Genomic DNA, 17004 nt, shown 5'->3' on the forward strand with positions numbered 1-17004 from the left:
GGTCTCCCATGATGAGTCTTTGGACTCCATGTAGATGCCCACACAATAATAATAAGGATTCATGTATTCCAAATATAATTCAGACCTAAATGACCATGTGCAGTTGCTTTTGGTGACCATAAAATAGAGGCAATCTCTCACCCACTCCCAAACAGATTTTGTTTAGAATTCACTTATAACTTATGTCCATGCCTCTGAAATTACCAGAAATTGTTCCAATGTTTTGGCAACAATCAGCCAGGCTTTGGGAGTTGAAAATGTTTATCCACAAATTTGCATAACATCTGTCTGTTGGTGAACGTTATATACACACACCACGCGGGGGGAAGCAGTCGGTGGGCACCAGGTGCAGTCCCCCCCCTAGTTCCGGGCTGGGGAGACAAAAAACGTTTCAAATTTAGGCTTTTATATATATATATATATATATATATATATATATATATATATATATATATGTAGAAAGTATTTTTACCTTGGGTAAAATTATGTTAAAGATACCAAGTAATTTTAAACTTGGTTTTACTCCATTTCCCAAGTAAGCAAACAGACAAAAAGTCAAGTTTGCGCCTGCAATTGATGCAAGTCTAACTGATCCTACAGGTAGTGCAAGACCAGGGCAACTCGTGGTAAAGGTAGGGCAAGCTCCGATCACTAATCTTAATATTTACCCTTAATGCCAAAACACATCTCCAAGAAGGGGATGTATGATGTTTTGTATTAAAGGCAAGGGGCCACTACCCAGACCGGTTTCGACCTTTATTGAGGCCCCTTCTTGGAGATGTGTTTTGGCATTAAGGGTAAATATTAAGATTAGTGATCGGAGCTTGCCCCACCTTTACCACGAGTTTCCCTGGTCTTGCACTACCTGTAGGATCAGTTAGACTTGCATCAATTGCAGGCGCAAACTTGACTTTTTGTCTGTTTGCTTACTTGGGAAATGGAGTAAAACCAAGTTTAAAATTACTTGGTATCTTTAACATAATAATTTTACCCAAGGTAAAAATACTTTCTACATTTATATCTCCTCCAGAGATTTTTGTTTAATAAGGTTAAAACACCTTATGGTAACTTGTTTTGGTAAAATACTTACAAGCTCTGTATTACTAAATCTTGGTATTCTAGCCTAGCTCCCACTGATGAAGCCTCAATAAAGGTCGAAACCGGTCTGGATAGTGGCCCCTTGCCTTTAATACAAAACATCATACATCCCCTTCTTGGAGATGTGTTTTGGCATTAAGGGTAAATATTAAGATTAGTGATCGGAGCTTGCCCCACCTTTACCACGAGTTGCCCTGGTCTTGCACTACCTGTAGGATCAGTTAGACTTGCATCAATTGCAGGCGCAAACTTGACTTTTTGTCTGTTTGCTTACTTGGGAAATGGAGTAAAACCAAGTTTAAAATTACTTGGTATCTTTAACATCTATATATATATATATATATATATATATATATATGAGTACATAAATCTGATAAGTAAGCAGGAGGTTATGGCAGAAAACATTTAAAATGTTATTTTTTATTATTATTTCTTAGATAAGTTGATAAGATTAAAATTTCAGAATCAAATATAAAATATAAAATAAAAAATATAAAATTTCAGAATCCAAAACTTAAAAATTAAATTACTCCTGGAGTTTTGTTCTAAACAAAATCATAATAAAAAATGTTAAGCTTAAGACTCAGTTTATAAAACAATATCACATGTGCTTTCTTTCATGGTTAGTGGTGATCAGCATTCATTTTTAAAATTATGGAAAAAAACTACTGTATATAGTAAAACTGTGTAGGAGGTCTTCATCTGTAGTATATGCATATATACAAAGAAACAAGCTATTTCACAATCTGCATGCTAAACTGCATACTCAAGTCATACTAATTTGGTCAACTGTTAATGAAGTTTTACTGGAACACAGTAGTTGGTTTCATAATTTTAAAAATCACAAATGGTCAGAAACTGCTTAACAAGGAACAAGTTAAAAATAACATTAAAAAAAATTGCAAGATTTAAAATTAAAAGCTTACTTTTCAGGATCCATTTCATAGACAATAATGCTAGAATAAAGAAAAACACTTCTAAGTTACCAGCACCATTATTATTATATTATATTATCATCATCATCAGAGACCTCCAGGGAGTCAAGGACTCATCAAGGGAGGCATTATTATATATTCTTAGTGTTTAAACATTTTATGACAGACATTCTTAGAAAATTGTTATATACTAACAAAATCAATCATTCAATAAGACTGAGTTGTTGAATCTCTTAAAAAACAATGCTGGCCTATTTAATATTAACATTTCTCTATATGTACAATGTGTCTTTAAACCCTTCTATAATACTTTTTTTTTTTTTGGATAATGGGGAGAAAAAAAAATTCTTTAAATGTTCTGATAGAGGTAGATTCAAACTTTTGTCTCATTTGGTGATCTAATAAAGCATACCCTGAAAATCTGAACTTAATTAGTAAATTGACAAAGTACAGCATGGCATATAGCGCTGTAGGGGTTACAGATTAATGCTCTCTTTGATACACAACTTGGATATATACCAAATATATTGACAAATGGTGTAAACTGTTTTCACTTTATTAATCACCATTAATACTATTCATACTTCTTTTTGCATGGTTTGATATAAAAATTTTACTGAAAGTGGTATAAAGTTTAAATTTAAGAAAAAATAGAAAAATGATTGACATTTTCTATTTTACATCATAACGAATGACATCATGAAGAATAGTAATATTCGATTAACACACATAGTAACAGAATTTTTCTTAGTTTTATAAATGCTGTCATATTAATGTCAACCTACTGAGGTTTCTCTTCAAAAAGTGGGATACAACCAGGGATGTGCTGGTAAATTTTTGACAACTTGCTATAAAAAAAATAAAATTAATTAAATAAAATTTTTAAAAGATGCAGAGTTAGCCCTTTGCAAGAATTACAACCACCCAAATGTATAAATAAATTCTATTATCAGAAAACACACACTTCATTTTGCCTAGGCCATTTCTTATGGTCACAATTTTAAAAATTGTGTCATCATCATCATCGCTTGTCAAGGATTTAGGCCTACCTATAGTGGCCTGTTCCGGCCTTGGAGGTCATCGTTGAATCTCTTAAAATGTCATCCTGGTTTTCTTTTTCCTAATGGTCTGTAATTTAAGGCTTGTTTTGGTAATCTTTCTGTTTTCATTCTTTGGACATGTTCCATCCATTTATGTTTATATTTTTTAATTTCTTCTATTACTGATTCCTGGTTTAATTCTTTCATAATTTCTTCATTCCTTTTGTAATTGAATAGAGTATACTTTGCAATTTTTCTCATAAACTGCATTTCAGCTGTTATTAATCTTTGTTTGCCTTTTTGTTTTATTGTCCAGATTTCATTTTCATACAAGAGGACTGCTAAGCTAATGTACTGTATACTTTTAGTCTGGTCTGTTTTTGAACTAGGTTAGGTTTAAATATACAAGTAACCCTCGTATAACACAGATGTTAGGTTCCACAGAAATGCCACGTTATATAAATCACGTTATGCAAGACTCAGATCACATAGAAAAAGTAGAGTTATGTTCCAAAATCTTTTTTTTTAATTATATAAACAATGACATATTCAACATAAAATATTTTTATTTAATTCAGGTAATTCATGTAACTTAGAAAAACAAACTATGAAACAAAATACATAGTATAAACTTATAAAAATACAAATTGTATGTAAACTTTATTGCATATAATGCATAAATGTTTTAGTCAAAATAAAATAAAGTTCATAATTTAATTGTCATCACTGTCTTCAAAACTAACATTTTGTAGATGTTCTTTATTTATAAGTGGCCGGACGTCGTCATCACTTGAAATCTCTTGGATATTATTCGTATAATCACTGCATACTTTAGCTGGTTTAGTTATCAAGAAGTCAGTAATAAGACCTTGCCTACCACTATGCTGCAATTTTTTTTAGTAAGTTCAAAATATAGTGCTAAACAAATATCCAATTGTCTCGTGAATTTTCCCGAGCACTCCATTGAGGGATCATTATCCATAAAATAACTTCTTAACTTTCTTGCCAAGTCCAATCCTTCTACTAATTGTACCAGTTCCTTCTAATTTAAATCTATTTCCCCATCAATTAATTCACTAATTTCATTTTCAACCATGTCCAAAAGCCCTTTAAGTGGCCATTACTATAAAAATAAAATTTTTTACATAAAAAGCATTACATATTGTATGTAACTCACCAGAAAATAAAGTGCTCAGCTTGAGATTAACACATTTATGATTTTTAATGCGCTTTCTTGGCAGAAAACAAAGACAACTTTCAACAGTAAACACTTTATAAGGTAAACAATTGACGTACATGTGTGCTAAATGTTATTTTCCCTAATATAAATTTGCTACTTATAACTACATGGGCGATAAGGGCAGACACAAATTTAACGAAGATAAAATTTGATTTTTAAGTCGTGCAGTGAAAAATATATGAAAAGATAAAGGGTTACTACAATTTGCAGAAGTTTTTATCGAAACCACATTGTATAAGTACCACATTGAACAAGGATTACTACAATTTGTAAACCGTGTTATATCGAAACCACGTGGTACAAGTAGTGCATTATACAAGGGTTACCTGTAGTTTTGCAATTTTTACGTTTATATCTTTTTCATATGTAATCATACATCCTAGGTTCACTTGTCCTAAAATCTTATCTATTACTATTTTAGTTCTTACTGGATTTTGTCCCTTAAAGGCCATCGTTTTTGATTTTTCTGTTGATATTATCATTCCATGATCTTTAGCTATCTCATTTAAATTTAAAATATATTTCTGTAAGTTATTTTCAGAATTTTAATGAATATTTGGTCATCAGCAAATAAAAAGGTGTTTAAGTTTACAGTAGGAGAAAGTTTAATACCTTGATGGAAATTTTTTATTCCATTTTATTTTATTTCATTTAGATAAATATTAAAGAGTTGCTAAAAGGGGGCATTCCTGTCAGACTCCTTGGTGCTCTTTCTTTCGTAGATGATAGTTAATAATTTAATCTTATTTGTATTTGTATATACTTATGATAGCTTTTAGAATATTATTTGGTATTTGTCTTCCTTTTAATATGTTAAATAAAATGCTTCCTTTAACTCTGTCAAATGCTTTTTCAAAGTCAATAAATGTAATATGTATTTCTAAGTTGTATTCTCTTCTTTTCTCTATTATTCAGAATATTTTATTAGTTTGCTATTAAAAATTCTGCCATATATTTTGTAACAGGAATTTAGATTACTTATCTCTTATAATTTTTAAGGTCATCTCTACCACCTTTTTTTAAAGATAGGGATCACAATTACTTTTTTTTTCCCATTCTATTGGATTCTATTGGTGGGTTTCCTTGTTGAATAATTTTATTTAAAAATAATAGGAGTCTTTCTTTGAACCTTATTCCTGCATATTTATATAATTCTAAACCTAACTTATCTTTTCCATTTCTTGTTTCTTTCAGGCTGATATCTAATTCTTCTTCAGTTATTTCCTTTTCATTAAATGTTTGCGAGTTATCTTTTTTAAAATATTTATCTGTCCACAATTCTGTACAGAAATTCTAATTTCAATTCGGTGTTTCATTTTATATTTTATTTAGTATCTGTACTTAAATGTTTCAAAATCTTATATACATTGGGTCTTATTTTATATAAATCATGTAATAAATTAGAAACAAATTTGTTCCATGATTCTCTATGTCTCTTTTTCTAACTTCTCTTTTAGCTATGCTCTTCTTTTATATTCTATTTTATCTTCTAATCTTTTAATGCTTAACCATTTATGATATACTTCTTTTTTCATTTTGATTATTTCTTTGATTGTATTGTCCCATATCTTCAGGTTTTTTTTTTTATATCAATTCCTAAGCTTTCATTTGCTGCTGTATTTAGTATCATTTTTATATTAAGCCATTCTATTTCTTCATTTCATTTTATCATTGGTTAATTCTCTGTTCATAGTCATTGTATATTTGTGTCATTTAATAATCTAGTTTTATAAATGTTTTAAATTTTCTCTGTTTTTGTTATTTGTAGCCATTTAGGTAGTAACCTTAATTTTATTTTAATGATAAGTGGTTACTACATATTTTTAACTCATTTATGATGAGTGACCAAGATGATAGCAGGTCTGTGGAATGAACCCTATGAGAACAGGTTGAAGATTTCTGGGTTGCAAAAATTGGTTGATAGGCAGAAAAGGGGTGATATGATTGAGACATTCAAATTACTGAAGGGTTTCTATAAGATTAATTCAGAAGATATTTTTTAGAATAGGACTGGTGGTGGGAGGACTAGGGGCCATACATGGAAGCTGGGCAAGAATGTGGTTAACAAGGGTGTTAGAGCTAGGTTTTTTACTTGGAGAGTGGTGAATGAGTGGAATAAGCTGCTAGAGTCTGTTGTGGGTGCTATGACCATGAATGAGTTCAAGGCGATGTATGATAGAGACTGTGTGAATGTCGAATAGTTGTTCTTGACATGATGTTAGGGCCTCCCTCGATGAGTCTGTCGACTCCTTGGAGTTGCCCGAAATAATAATATTTCATATCCTCTGTGAAAATCTAAAGATGTTCACAGAGGATATGAAATATGATGTCTTTTCACTTTGGTGTCTTTTCATTTAAGATAAATGAAATATTGATAATTTATGTTTATAGAAAGAATTCATTATTTTAAGGTTATTAAAAACTACAAAGTTATCAATTTTTTACCATTCCTGTTTAGAGTATGTTCTCCAGATATTCCTATATTATTATTAATTTTTGTGTTTCCAATTCTTGCATTTAAGTCTCCTGCTAATATTACATAATCATTTTTATTTATGTATTTTGTAACTGATTATAAAATTCAATATTATCTTCTCTTCCTTCTTTTAGGGCATATAAACCAATTATTGTTAAATAACCTATATCTATTTTTATTCATTCCATAATATATAACATTTTAACTGTTTTGAAAGGGAATTACGAATCCAAATCATATCACTTGCTTGTGCTCTTTGGGCTCTGTCCACCCCACTATATATTACATTAAAAATTTCAGTTCTCATGGTTCCTTTTAATTTCTTTTTTGTTTCAAGTGATTACTGCTATTTGAAAATTTCTTTCATTTAATATTTAGTCTAATTCTATTCCTCTTACATTCCAGTTTGCTATATGTATTATATTTTGTCGTTTCCATTTTCGTTTTACCTTTTTCATTCCAGGGTCATTTCCCACAGTTTAATTTCTATTACCTTTCTCTGTTGGCTTAAAAAGAAGATTAATGTTCTCTATGTCAGGTGATTAGCCTGGCGATGGATAGTCTAGTGGTAGGGCTACAACCTTAAGGCTTTTGAACTAGCCATCTTCCAAATTTAAACCCATAGGAAGAATAGAGTATACTAAAGGAGAAAGAGTAGATTACAGAGTAGACATAGCTATAGGCCAGAAATGGAAAGACCCCTTAGCCCCAGAGTACTCTAATAGCATAAGGGTCATAAAATAAGAAGAGTTGGCTGATAAGGCATAAGAAAGATTCAAGTGAGTGGATATTCCTCAAAGTAGAGGAAGAAGATGATGATAGATCCAACTAGGGGACCATTGGAGTACCACTTCCTTTACAATCAAGATGATTGCCCCTTATGGCCCTGTTGGTCAATAAGTCATTCAATATATTTGGACCATCCCACCAAATTTGGTGGGCTCCCCTATCCACCACCCAGGGGGATGCACTCTAGAGGTTACAGGGTTCCCTAAAAATTCTGTATTTTTGCTTTTCTAGATATTTGTTGAAAAATAATACTCTAAAATTGCTAACATGGGGATGGGCGATGCCAAAATAAGCACATCTGGGCTGAATTTTCCATGTCACATATACAAGCCCAAATGATGATAGCTATCAGTTTATAGCCCTAATCAGTTTAACAACTGGATTGCAAAATTCTTAAAAATTCAATAATCACTTGGGTAAGTCAGCTAGACCACACCATTGAATATAACATAGTATAATAAAAATTTTAAACCCTTCACGTGAGTGTATAAAATTGAACATGTCACATTAACTTAAGATCATAAATTGCAATGTGATTTCATAACTGATGTAAGAAAAATTACTGCTGAAAAATTAGGCTGAAGAAATTTCATGTCACATCTCTAAATGAAATCAAGATATTCAAATTTATTTTGGAACTTGCCATTTTTTTTATAAAGCATTTACTAGTTCAAAGATCATTCAGAAAACTTAATTTACAAAAATACTTTCACTTTTGGCTAGATTTTACCAAAGCTTAACTGACACAATCATTATGACTATAAAAATTATTCTGCATTATACATAGGTTATATAAGATGAGATTTGTAAAAGCAGACTTTGCAAAGTCATCAACATTACAATTGCTGACATGCATGGCTATAAAGCTTCTGACTCAAATTTTGCATATATCCTTCCTTGAAATAAGATTAATGTATACATTCAAAATTTCATTAAAAAGATCCTACAGATGCAAGGTGAAAATCCATAAGAACTGCACTTCACAAGTCCCACTTTCCCAACAACGAAATTATCCTCCTAGTAGATTTTAATGTCCACAACACCAGGTGGCTTTCCTTGAAATAAGATTAATGTATACATTCAAAATTTCATAAGAATTGCACTTCAAGTCCCACTTTCCCAACAGTGAAATTATCCTCCTAGTAGATTTTAATGTCCACAACACCAGCTGGCTTTCCTCCTTCAGTTGTACAGATCTTGCAGCCAGAGATGCTGAAACATTTGTCATCACTAACAACCTTACACAACTTGTTCAGATGCCAACCAGAATACCAGATAATCCAAACTACTCCCCAAACACCCTAGATCTCTTCCTTACCAATGACCCTTCCAAATACACAGTAAAAGTAGTGAGCCCCTAGGTAATTCTGACCACAATCTAGTCCTCATCTCCTCCCCATGCACATTTGGCATTATAACTACTCTTGTATGGGAGTGGCTGTGTAAGCGTTGTTGCATGGGGAGGAGGAGATCCAATGCATGCATAACTGACAATGGTAAATTGCCCCCCCCCAACCATTCCAGATACACAACATACAATGCTCCTTATATCCTTTTGCCAGAAAGAGATAAAAAAATACTGTCCAATTAAACACAAACAAGTCTCCTAGCCCTGATGTGCAAGGAGTCGCCTGGTGTTGTACCACTTTACCCCAGTCCTGAAGATACTTTCAGGTGCAAACTTTGTTTGCACCCACTTGGATAAAGGATTAAACTAGATTTATTATAGTCTGACCAAGTGAAAAATAAACTTTCAACATCTTTCTCTAAATCCAGAGTAATTTAATAAAAAGGTGGCACACCTATAGGAGGAGATGACCTTGCTAATGCTTCTGCCTTGATATCTCCAATTTGGGCCTGGCTCCCACTGAAGAGACCTCGATAAAGGTCGAAACTAGTCTGGGTAGTGGCCCTTCCCTTAATGCATAACATTATACATATCCGCAAGGAGATGTGTTTTGCATTATGGGAGATACTGAGATAGGAGTGTTGGTAGTTTGCTCCACCTCTGCAAGGAGTCGCCCGGTGTTGTACCACTTCACCCCAGTCTTGAAGATACTTTCAGGCACAAACTTTGTTTGCACACACTTGGATAAAGGATTAAACTATTTTTTTGGTTTGCTATAAATCAGTATGGCAGGATATATTCGCTTAACGTATACAAAAGAACTTTTTAGAGTTATTTTTATCCCTCACCTGCGAATATGGCACTTATTTCCCATACATCACGTTTATTATATTTTTTTAGATATCATTTATGCATATTATATTTTATGAAATATCATTTATGCATTTATTGTTGTCATACTCTAACAAATTATGGAGAAGAAAGACATTGTAACCCGAGTGTGAGAATGTTGCTTGAACAGACCACAAACAATAGTCCTTATAAGGACTGGCTTAAAGGGGCGAAGCTAGAATGCTTTTCATCTTCCCCGTTATCTGTAGAGGACAGTGTAGGGATAAGGTGTTATTGAGCTATTAAAGCTCTGATCATGGCCGAGCCTTAGTTAGAACTTCATTCACTACAGCATTGTCATCCATTACCCTCCAAGGGTATTAATCACTGCATCTCACGGTCGATTCAATCATTTTTCTCACAAACAATACTTAAAAGAACTGGGAGATGGACTGAGTCCTTGACTCTTTATCCCGTCATCTGAATGAAGAAAATCTGTGTGGATGGGGTGTTATTGAGCTAAAAGCTCTAGTCATGGCTGGGTAACGGCAATAGCCGAGCCTCAGTTAAAACTTCATTGGCTAAACCACAATTATCCTGAAAGTTTGTGCACCAGAACTGACTCCTATCCTATGTCTCCTGTATATACTCTTACTCCGCTGGTATCTATCCCACAACCTGGAAACTGGCTTATATTCAATCCATTCTCAAGAAGGGCGACAAGTCACTGCCATCCAACTACTGCCCTATCTCGCTTACCATACTCCTGTCTAAAGTAATGAAAAAAATCATCTATTCCCAACTCCTGCACTACCTTGAAGGCACCCACCTAATAAACGACTGCCAGTGTGAATTCCATCGCTACTGATCAACAGGAGATCTGCTTACATATGTCACCTATCTCTGGTTCCACAAGGTTCTGTCCTCTCACCAACCTTCTTCCTGCTATATATACAGCGAGTCCTCAAGTTACTTCGGAGATCCGTTCCTATGGACTGACATGAGGCGATTTTCGATGCAGTCGGAATTACCATAGCCTAAGTTACTTTAACCTAAAACGCCCTAAAGTCATATGTACATATCAAGAAACAGAACTAGGCCATAGGAAAATAAAAGGGAGAACATAATTACTGTATAGTACAGAAAAATGACAAAAATAAAACTGTAATAAAAAAAAAAAAAAAAAATGAGAACAATCCCCAAAATGACAAATGAAACTGTACATTCTGTACAGGTGATTAAAAAAAAAAAAAATGAAAACAATTCTTTTCCTTTTATCCTGTGGTTGAAGAGACAGTTGAGGTACCAGCACCTGCTGCAGGCCTCTCTACCTTTGCGAAAAAATGTTCCAGGCTAGTCTGGAATGATACCATCCTCTTCTCCTCGTATATCCCACTGCAGGCAATCCATAACCCCCTCGGAAGACCTTTGTGTACCTAGCAGTGCTGGGATCTTCAACCTCAAACTTGGCCAGCTCATTCTCAATGAGGGCAAAACCTTCTGCCAAGCCCTTGGTGGTGAAGGCAGTTGACCCTTTCAAATGCCATTTAGTGCCCTTGGATTTTCAGCCTGATAGACCAACAAGGGCTTCAGTTTTAAGTCGCCAGCAGCATTAGTCAGTCTCTCACCAGCTTTATGACCTGATGCTGCCTTCTCCTAGTTGGCAATACAGGTACAATCAGGCATGTTTCCAAAGTAGGCCTGTCTCATCTACATTAAACACTTGTTGAGCACTGTAGCCCCTCCCTCTCTTATTATCTCAGCCAACCCCTCAGGAAACTCACTAGCTGCTTTATCATCACTACTAGCAGCTTCACCTTGCACCTTAAGGTTATATAAATTGCCCTGAGCCTTAAACCACATAAACCAACCTTTACTAGCATTAAACTCTTCACCTGCACTCGTTTTCCCCCTTTCACTTTTCAATGTCTCAAACAATTTTTTGCCTTTTCTTGAATTAACATGAGGCTAATTGGGATACAGCGTTGATGCTGGTCTTCCAGCCAAAGAACAAGAAGCCTTTCCATCTCAATCATGAGCCTACTACGTTCTTTCATAATCACAGTTGATTTCATGGGCACCAATCCTTTCACACGTATTCAAGGATGCGAACTTTATCCTTGATAATAGTCCCGACTGTGGTATGACTTAAGTTCAACACGTGGCCAATGTTCGTTGGCATTTCTCCCTTTTTTGCCCTTTTAATAATCTCTAATTTCACTTCTAATGTAATGGGCTTTCCTTTTCTTCGACACACTGCCATCGGAAGAGTCCGCCTTATGTTTGGGAGCCATATTGAAGGGTAAAAAGTCACAAAAAAACACAAACACAAAAGTGAGAGAGCAGATGTAAACAAAGCACGCGGCACCCAAGCGATGCCACCTCTCCCAAACAAATGGTGCGTAACGGCGTATTCTTCCACCGCGCTCACAAACAAGTTCGCCCACGACATTTGAATTTTACGTTGCGCTGCTTCAAATCGAAATTTATTTCATAAATTATTTATGGGATTACCACCGTAAAGTCGAAATGACGCATGTCGAGGACCCCCTGTGTGTGTGTGTGTGTGTGTGTGTGTGTGTGTGTGTGTGTGTGTAAACACACACATATATATATACACACACACATTGCACTCCTCCCTTTATTTGATAAACCTTACTTTACACAACTTATCTCAACCTACAGAACATCAACCACCACAGCCCTCAATTCTGATCTACAAGCCACCCTCACCAATTGTTCAGATAACCTCAACAATTTCAATGCTAGTAAAACCCAGTTCTATCTTATTTCTCATAAAAAAAAAAGAAAGAACAATTTTTTCCCAGTACTCTTTTTGATGATACCCAAATTTTCAGACAATTTCAGATTTCTCTTCCTGGCATAAACACATCACAACCATTGCATCCTCAGCTTAAAAAAAACTAGGTTTTCTCATTCACTCAAGATATTTCACCCCTGAACAGCTGTTAACATTATACAAATCACAAATCCACTCAGCTATTGAATACTGCTCTCATATATGGGGGGTGGGTGCCCCTAAAAGCTCCCTCAAAATGCTTGACTCAATACAGAGGAGAGCAATTAGATTTATTAATGATCCATCTCTTACCAACTCAATATCCCCCCTTTCGCACAGACGTTTTGGTTTCTGCAATATGTATATTCTACAAATATTTCCATGGGAAATGGTAATCTGAAATAACATTAATAATTTCCCCACTTAGTAGTAAGCTTGTTGGAACATGTGCAGCTGCTGCTCAACATCCCTTCACAGTGCACCTTGAAACAAACAGAACAAGTTTCTTTACTTCCTTCATCCCTGCCACTGCTGTACTGTGGAACAGTGTCTTCCCCTGTTGTGTTTCTGAAGGATATATAGTCTTTCAAATCAAATATAAACAAGTTCCTTCTTTCCCAACCCACTATGGTACTAATGTATTATAGGTTGATCAACCAATCTCTCATGTATGGGCTAGACATTAAAAAAAAGTATATCAGCAAGCACAGCATTGGTATCAACTCTGCAAAAACCACTTTTTTTTTTAATCATTATTGGATAATGAATCTATTAACTACCTTTATTTCATACCAAGTAGATAAGCCATGTTTACATTTAGGTTATTTTATCTCTGTGATGTTGAGAACTAAGATAATGGCTGCAGGTTTAAATAGGTGTCTCAAATATGTGTCCACTGTAATGCACTAACTGAAAATATGGACAGTAATGAGACCCGAGTGTTTGGTATAAGGAAGTCCTTTAAAATTGTTCTTATTTAGTTTATCTTTTTAATATATGATTCATTTGTATGCTGTAATGCTGACAATAGAAGTGGCTCACTTTTGCAGGCAATATTTCTTTGCTACAAAGTATAAATTTGTTCCACAGTAATACACAGCTGACAGCATACAGATTTTTATTGCTATGTGAAATTTTAGTATAACAACAAAACTTTTTCTTTGCAGTATTAAACTCAACCAGCTTACAACTACTGTCAAAATTCTATGAGTCAGCAACAATCACACTGATCAGCACTTTTCTCAATATGTGATAACATTCCCAAATGAAACAACTGATGACTTAATAAAAAGTCAAATGATTGATATTTTTAATCCATTTCTATTATTTTATTTTTCTTATGTCATATTAATACTTAGGCCCGTGTAGCTCAGTGGAAGTGGTGCCTGCATCTTCTGCACTTGGTCGCTTGAAGTTAGACTTAAATTCAAGTCTAATCGCTGACTGGAGGAACTTTTTCTAAGCCTTTCTTCAACCGGTTCCCGAGTTAGTTGATCTCTGGCATGGGCAAGCAGATTTTTCCTCCTGGGAACTCAGGTTTTTTTGTCCTGTAAACTCAAGAAAATCGACTGTAGTACCCACATTACCATTATTTCACACAGTAACTATCTTGTTAGGGTTAGGTACCAAGAGATGGCAGCACTGCTTACCAGCCTCTTCATCGGTGGCTGCTATAATTAGTGACAGACATGGGCCAGCTATCTCTGATTGGCTACCAGTGGAGATTGAACTGCCCACTCAGTCTCCAAAAGCTAAATAGGGTATAAAGGCCTTGCCTACTCCCTATCTTTGAGTGCAATCTCCTATCAGAGGTTGGCGACCACCTTGGCAAATTTTGAGCAGTCTCTCAGAGTTCATGCCAGTCTAATGTCTGCCAACCAAGATTTTCTTTGTCTTCCTTGTCCTCTTCTTCCATTTATCCTCCCTTTTATAATCAACTGAAATATCTTATTTTTCATTATGAAGTAGGTGACCAAGATATGCAGTTTTCCTTCTTTTTATGGTATCTAAAAGTTCACGTGATTTCCCCATTTGTTCCAGTACTTCCTGATTGGACATTTTTGCTGTCCATGGGATTTTTAACATTCTTCTGTATAACCACATCTCAAAGGCTTCAAGTCTTTTTATTGATATTGTCTTCAAGGTCCAAGTTTCTGCACCATACAGCAGTACAGACCATACATAGCATTTAACCATGCGTACTCTAAGCTCTAAATTTAAACTGCGGTTACACAGTGTTGATTTCATCGAGAGAAAATTTTGTCTTGCCTACTCCCTATAAGGGAATAAAAAGGTGTTAGCTGATTTTTTTATTTATTATTATAGATATGCAGTTTTCCTTCTTTTTATGGTATCTAAAAGTTCACGTGATTTCCCCATTTGTTCCAGTACTTCCTGATTGGACGTTTTTGCTGTCCATGGGATTTTTAACATTCTTCTGTATAACCACATCTCAAAGGCTTCAAGTCTTTTTATTGATGTTGTCTTCAAGGTCCAAGTTTCTGCACCGTACAGCAGTACAGACCATACATAGCATTTAACCATGCGTACTCTAAGCTCTAAATTTAAACTGCGGTTACACAGTGTTGATTTCATCGAGAGAAAATTTTTTCTTGCCTACTCCCTATAAGGGAATAAAAAGGTGTTAGCTGATTTTTTTATTTATTATTTATACTTTTATCAGAAACTTTTATGAATCTGTATTTGCAGAATTAGGAAAATCTGAAAAACCGAAGGCTAAATTATATAAAAAAAAGTTTTGGCCAGCAAGTCAGAATGCACATTTAGAGAATAGAGAGAAAAATGCAGGAAAACCAGGTTGCGTAAAAGTAGTTTAAAAAATTTATAGGATGATTTTAGATAGAATACAAGTAACATAACTAAAGAAAATGTTTTAAAAGCTAATAAAGAAGCTGAGAAATAAAGGGAAAATACAACAAAGTAATCAACAGATCATAATACCTACAAGTCTAGATTTACTTTTAAATATTATTTAATGAGGTGACAAGTGATATCACTGATCCTGAAAATTACTATAATTTGCATGGAACATGCATGATTCAGTATTTGAGGCAGGAAAAACCCAAGAAATATGAAATTTGGAAAGGTAGCTGGTATCATATTACCATCCTGATTAGCTAATTAGAATAAGCCTCCTGATTAGAATAAGCAGTTAGACTGTGCGGTTAGCCTAGTGGCTTTGCGCTTCGCAACCATATGCCTGGGGAAGGAGTGTCCCAGGTTCGATTCCCGTTGTAGACGTGAGGAATTTGAGGATCTTCCTCAGGCATAGCCAAGTAAGCCGGTCTTGGGCACGGTCAGTAGGGTTTTTTCCATCCCGCAAACAGGCCCCGTGAACATACGCCTCTATATAGTCAAAAATATACCCCCCCCCAGCGGCAGACCAGGCGACAGGTCGGTTGGGAGTAGTACTAACAAGAAGTCACATCTAAAAGTAACACGCGGACCCTGCACAGGAAGTGGGAATAACACGTAGAAGAAGAAGATTAGAGTAAGCAGTTAGCCTTTTTCGATCTTCTAATTCTTCGCCAACCAAATGGTAACCTACATTTCTCAGTTTATAGAAGATTCATACAGGCCATTATATCCATGCGGAATCTCATCACCATCCCAGTCAAAAGGCAGGAACTATTAAAACACTGGTACATCGGACCACTCCTTTTGTTCTTCAGACTATCTTTTATAGAAAAAACTACAATATATAACTTCTTCCTTTCTATCTAATGGTTATAAGAATTGCTTCATTAAAAGAACTTAGAGTAGTTTTAATATGTCTTCCTCTTCAAACACAGAAGAAATAACGTGCATTACTATCCCTTATGTACAAGGCATCAGTGAATGTATAGCAAAAGTTTTAAAACCACTGAATATTTTTGTTGCTTTTCGACCGTTTAGAAAAATCTCCACCTTTCTCACTTCTCTTAAGGACAAGCTTCCACATCGTAATCATCCAGGTGTCTACCAGATTCCTGCTCTTGTGGATTATCTTATTTCGGACAAACAGGAAGATCTGCCTCTATTCGGCTAGAAGAACACCAATCTTATATTGAATACTTTAAACCTGAAAAGTCTGGACTTGCAGAACATGCCATCTTCACTAGACACAGAGTTCATTAGAGAACGACAAGAGTTCTTCACACAAGTCAGTTTCTCATGGAACGCCTTTATAAAAAAAAACATGTGAAACTCTACTTCATTCTCCTAACTTAACATGTTCATTGCCAATCACGCGATATCGTGCGATGTGAGTTCTCACCAAATGGCCGATCACGCGTTATCACGTGGACATCGCTAACTAAATAAAAAAATAAAAAAAATTTGGCCACCACACGAAATTCCAATTTTCAGCTTGGCAATGAACAATACGCATGATGCGAGTTCTCACCAAACGGCCGATCATGCGTTATCGCGTGGACGTCGCTAACTA

The 17004-nt window shown here is 34.9% G+C and overlaps 1 protein-coding gene across 2 annotated transcripts in view; it reads right to left on the reverse strand.

Moving 5' to 3' along the window:
- LOC150092692 (nucleosome assembly protein 1-like 1) overlaps positions 1–17004 on the reverse strand; it is a 245547-nt gene that overhangs the window by 199281 nt on the left and 29262 nt on the right. For both annotated transcript variants that reach the window (XM_090414480.1, XM_090414479.1), the window contains exon 2: positions 2025–2054. In XM_090414480.1, the coding sequence (XP_090270606.1) occupies positions 2025–2038 (14 nt within the window). In that variant the 5' untranslated portion in view covers positions 2039–2054. The remainder of the gene's footprint in view (positions 1–2024; positions 2055–17004) is intronic.

This window comes from Typopeltis vanoorti, chromosome 25, assembly GCF_054136105.1.
Source record: "Typopeltis vanoorti isolate ZY-2024b chromosome 25, IOZ_Tvanoo_1.0, whole genome shotgun sequence".
Lineage (NCBI taxonomy): Eukaryota > Metazoa > Arthropoda > Arachnida > Uropygi > Thelyphonidae > Typopeltis > Typopeltis vanoorti.